General features: G+C 42.9%; 1 protein-coding gene across 1 annotated transcript in view; it reads left to right on the top strand.

Moving 5' to 3' along the window:
• The window catches only part of ttf1 (transcription termination factor 1), a 7,585-nt gene extending 4,341 nt beyond the window's left edge, over nucleotides 1-3,244 (top strand). Inside the window, exon 10 of the mRNA XM_022766562.1 lies at nucleotides 3,009-3,244. Coding sequence (XP_022622283.1) covers nucleotides 3,009-3,244 — 236 coding nt within the window. The remainder of the gene's footprint in view (nucleotides 1-3,008) is intronic.
• Nucleotides 3,245-4,093: the final 849 nt, after the last annotated feature.

The raw sequence follows: 4,093 nt of genomic DNA, 5'->3' as shown, positions 1-4,093 counted from the left end.
CTGTCAGACATCTTCAGCTCTCTGGGCGATGAGGACCAGGACTTTGTGGAGGTGGACAACAGTCAGCTGACCTACAGCCAATCAGGACACAGAAGGCTGTGAAGACAGAGGCTTCTTTAAGAGACTATGTTTAGAAAATGACAGGCCACACCCACCTTCACTGTGATTGGCTGTCTGCAGGCATCTGTCAGAGGTGGGGCTTCCTGTCACAGACTGAAAATTGTTGAACAGATGTTGACCACAGGAAGCTTTTATTTTCAAGGTCCTGATGTATTGATTATCACGTTTTAACTTTCTAATGAAATGAGTTTTTCATCTTGTCTGTCTGAGCTGCTTATTTATCATGTTAATCAATATTATTGATCAGAAGGTTATTGGACAGATTATTTTAATGGATTCAGATTTAAGGACCTTAAAATTTGTAATTAATTGATTTAATTACTTCATTGAATTATTGATTATAATATTAAACCCTCAAACCCTTCATCAAGAAAACCATTTTATGCAAAATACCATAATTATATCATTAATCAGTTAATCAATGGAAGTTTAAGTAAAAAGTTCAGGAAGTTTTATTCATTATTGTAAGTCAACAGCTGCTTTTGGTAACGTTAGCTGCTAATGCTAATGTTAGCTACGTCACATTAGCTTAACCTACATATAGCTCCTTTTAGACATTAGACACCCTTAAAATTGTATCTTAAAAGAACCTTAATTAATAAACATACACAGCCTTGTTATAAATATTTATACATTATTAAATACAACATTATATTAAATACATTATCATACAGTATTAAAGTATTTTAAAAGAGGAAACAATAAATTGAACAACAGAGTTACCGTCTTCTCTCTTCTGACTGGCTGACTGTTTCCTGAGTGACGCACGGCCATGCCAACCACAGGTAGGCTACAGGTAAAGCTCACCTGTCAATCAGTACAAGAAATTAGCTAAAATAAACCTGAGCCTGTCTCTACCTGTCCTCAGATGAACCCTGACTCCTCACAGCCTCTCTAACCACGTCTCCTCGACCTCAATGGACTCAGGAAAAGAATCAGACTGCACTGACACTTAATTTCTTTTAAACAAACTTTATTTAAAACACATGGATAATAGATCTTTATTGACCACAGAAAGAAAAAGAAATTAAATAATATGAAAGTCGAGCCATTAAAATAAGAAACAGAAACACCTGAGTCAGAGAGACTCGTATTCATCAGTAGATTATAGAGTTGACTTTTTATACAGTTAAGTAGAGGAAGTACCTGGACTTGGACCTGGATCAGACTGGAGAAAACCATCCTGTCTGAAATATGAGTTCAATATGTTTTCCACTCGGATCATGACGACACACAGACCTGAGACCAGCAGTAAAACCAGAACCCTTCCTGACCCCATAAGACTCAGGTCTCTGGACGGGTCTGGACCTCTACTTTAAAACCTGCTGCTGGAAACAGGAAACAAGAACTGAGGTCACAGATAGAACATCCAGCAGCAGAGGATTCTGGGTACGGTAGTTCATGTATCTGATATATTGTGGGTGTTGCAGTTCACTCGTGGGTGATGCATTGTGGGTACTGACATTTACTTGTGGGCGATGGCCTGCAGGCTGCTCGTTCTCTTCATGATGTTCGGGACAAACAGAAGTCCTGACGCTCTCTCCACAGTTTCTATGGGAACCAGGAAACGCTCCAGAGGAACCTTGTCATCTATTGGTCCATTTGGTAAAACGTACGACCGAAGCTCCACCCCCCTACCATCGGCCTGCTCCAGGATCAGCACCTGAGGAGACCGGACGGGAGACGTCATCCTCTGACAGAAAGACAGGTGACATCATCATCCTTATCATCAGGTAGACTCACCTTGAAGACTCGCCTTGGAGAAACGCTGCGCCGCCCATCGGTAACACCCTGAACCCTGAGCCGGTGTGACTCCAGATCCTTCAGGACTAAAAGCCAGTCTGCCTCAGACCAGGACTGTGACTTCAGCAGGAGATGTCTCTGTCTGACTCTGCTGGGACGGTGCAGGTCTGAGGCTGGTCAGGTCGATACAGCTACCACACCTGCTCAGATCTTCTTGTGTCTTTCCACCTTCAAATATTTAAAGCAGGATTCGCAGTTCAGACTCGATTCTTGTCCATGTGGCAGCTCCAGGTCGGTGGGTTGTGGAGTCCAGATGACAAGATCCAGGTTGAAACGAGCTCGGAAGGCTCACCTGGAGGTGTTGGCCCAGCAGAATCCTGCAGGTCCGAGTTCTGACCAGAGACCAACCTGTGGAACAACTTGCCCCTGGAAGGAGATACAGTCAGCAGGTCGGAACCATATCCTGGATCCAGTGTCGCCTCAAGTGGTTGAGGTGTCAGCTGGGTCTGCATACCGGTCCTTAGGACTGATACTGTTCCTGACTGTGTTCAGGTGTTCTCTCTCTGTGTTTCAGGTTCACCTTCCTGAAGTGTGAAGCTGTTCTCAGTTGGCAGCACCAAACAACCGAGAGCTGAAGGATTCAGGCAAAAATTCCACCTCATAACATGTAAGGTCACATGACACACCTGCCCACACCTGAACCAGACCACACCCCTGATCTGACCTCATACGGGGGGGTGGGGTTCAACCTAAAACCTGAAACGTGTGTTGTGTGTGTTTTTTCAGATTGTACAACCGCGTCCGTGGACGATGCGGCTGACATCAACCTGGGACGAGGTCGCTCAGAGTGTCGGTGAGGTTCAGGTCACAGTGACCTATCAGCATAGTCGAATTTAACTGTTAGTACCCTGACTGTACAGTCTGACTAAGTAATGGTTGTTGCAGTAGGGGCACTCCCATGTGTGTGCAGAAGAGATTTCCACAGGCTGAGGTTTCCAGAGTTCCAAACTGAGACCAGTTATCATCATGGAGGTCAGTACCACACTGTACCTGTCTGTACCACAACACTTGCGCTGTTACCTGTCTCTGGTTATGAACAGATAAATACCCCCCCCCCCACCCCCCCCCCCCCCCCCCCCCCCCCAAGATCATTGACTTCCTGCAATCAGCGAGCGGTTCCGTAACTGAAGAAGGAGCTGAGAGTTCAGCGGAGGAGAAGCAGGAGCACAGGAGAACAGGTTCCTGCTGTCAGACAATCTTCAGCTCTCTGCGAATGAGGACCAGGACTTTGTGGGCTGGACAACAGTCAAAGCTGACCTTACAGCCCAATCAGGACACAGAGAACATATGCAGAAGAGGCTTCTTTAAGACTATGTTTTGAAAATGACAGGCCACACCCACCTTTCATGTGATTGGCATGTCTGCAAGGCATCTCAGAGGTGGGGTTCCTGTCACAGACTGAAAATGAATTTGAACAGATGTTTGACACAGGAAGCTTTTATTTCAAGTCCTGATGTATTGATTATCCCGGTTTTAACTTTCTAATGAATGAGTTTTTCATCTTGTCTGTCTGAGCTGCTTATGTATCATGTAATCAATATTATTGATTCCCGAAGGTATGGACAGATTATGTTTAATGGATTCCAGATTTAAGGACCCTTAAAATTGTAATTAAATGTTGATTTAATTATTCATTGAATTATTTGGATTATAATATTAACCCCTCACCCTTCATCCAAGGAAAACCATTGAATGCAAAATAACCCATTAAATACATACTGCTTTCCACAAATCACGTTTAATACAATGAAGTTAAGTCAAGGTCAGGAAGTTTCATATTCCATCTAATTGTAAAGGTCACCCCAGCTTGCTTTTGGTAAACTTAAGCTGCTAATGCCTTAATGTTTAACCTAAATTATTATACATGGAACACATGATATAATCATCTTAAAGTTTTTAGTTTTTTGATCTGATACTTTACTGAGTCTATCGAGTTTAACACTTAAATTCATTATAACACCTTAACATAATGGAGTCCTATGCCTATTAGACACCCTTGCCCTAACAATTGAGTTATCTTATAATACATGGGTACCTCCTAATTGATTTGTGAAGAGACATACAGCACGATCAGCGTTAGCAACAATATCATCAGTATAATGTTGTCAGAGAGAATAACAATTCTCTAATACACAACAATCATCAGTATGATATCTCTCTCCTCTCTTTT

The sequence above is a fragment of the Seriola dumerili genome, unplaced genomic scaffold, assembly GCF_002260705.1.
Source record: "Seriola dumerili isolate Sdu_G_001 unplaced genomic scaffold, Sdu_1.0 BDQW01000866.1, whole genome shotgun sequence".
NCBI classification, from domain to species: Eukaryota; Metazoa; Chordata; class Actinopteri; order Carangiformes; family Carangidae; genus Seriola; species Seriola dumerili.
The sequence above is the reverse complement of the archived record's forward strand: the minus strand, read 5'-3'. Positions and strand labels throughout refer to the sequence as shown.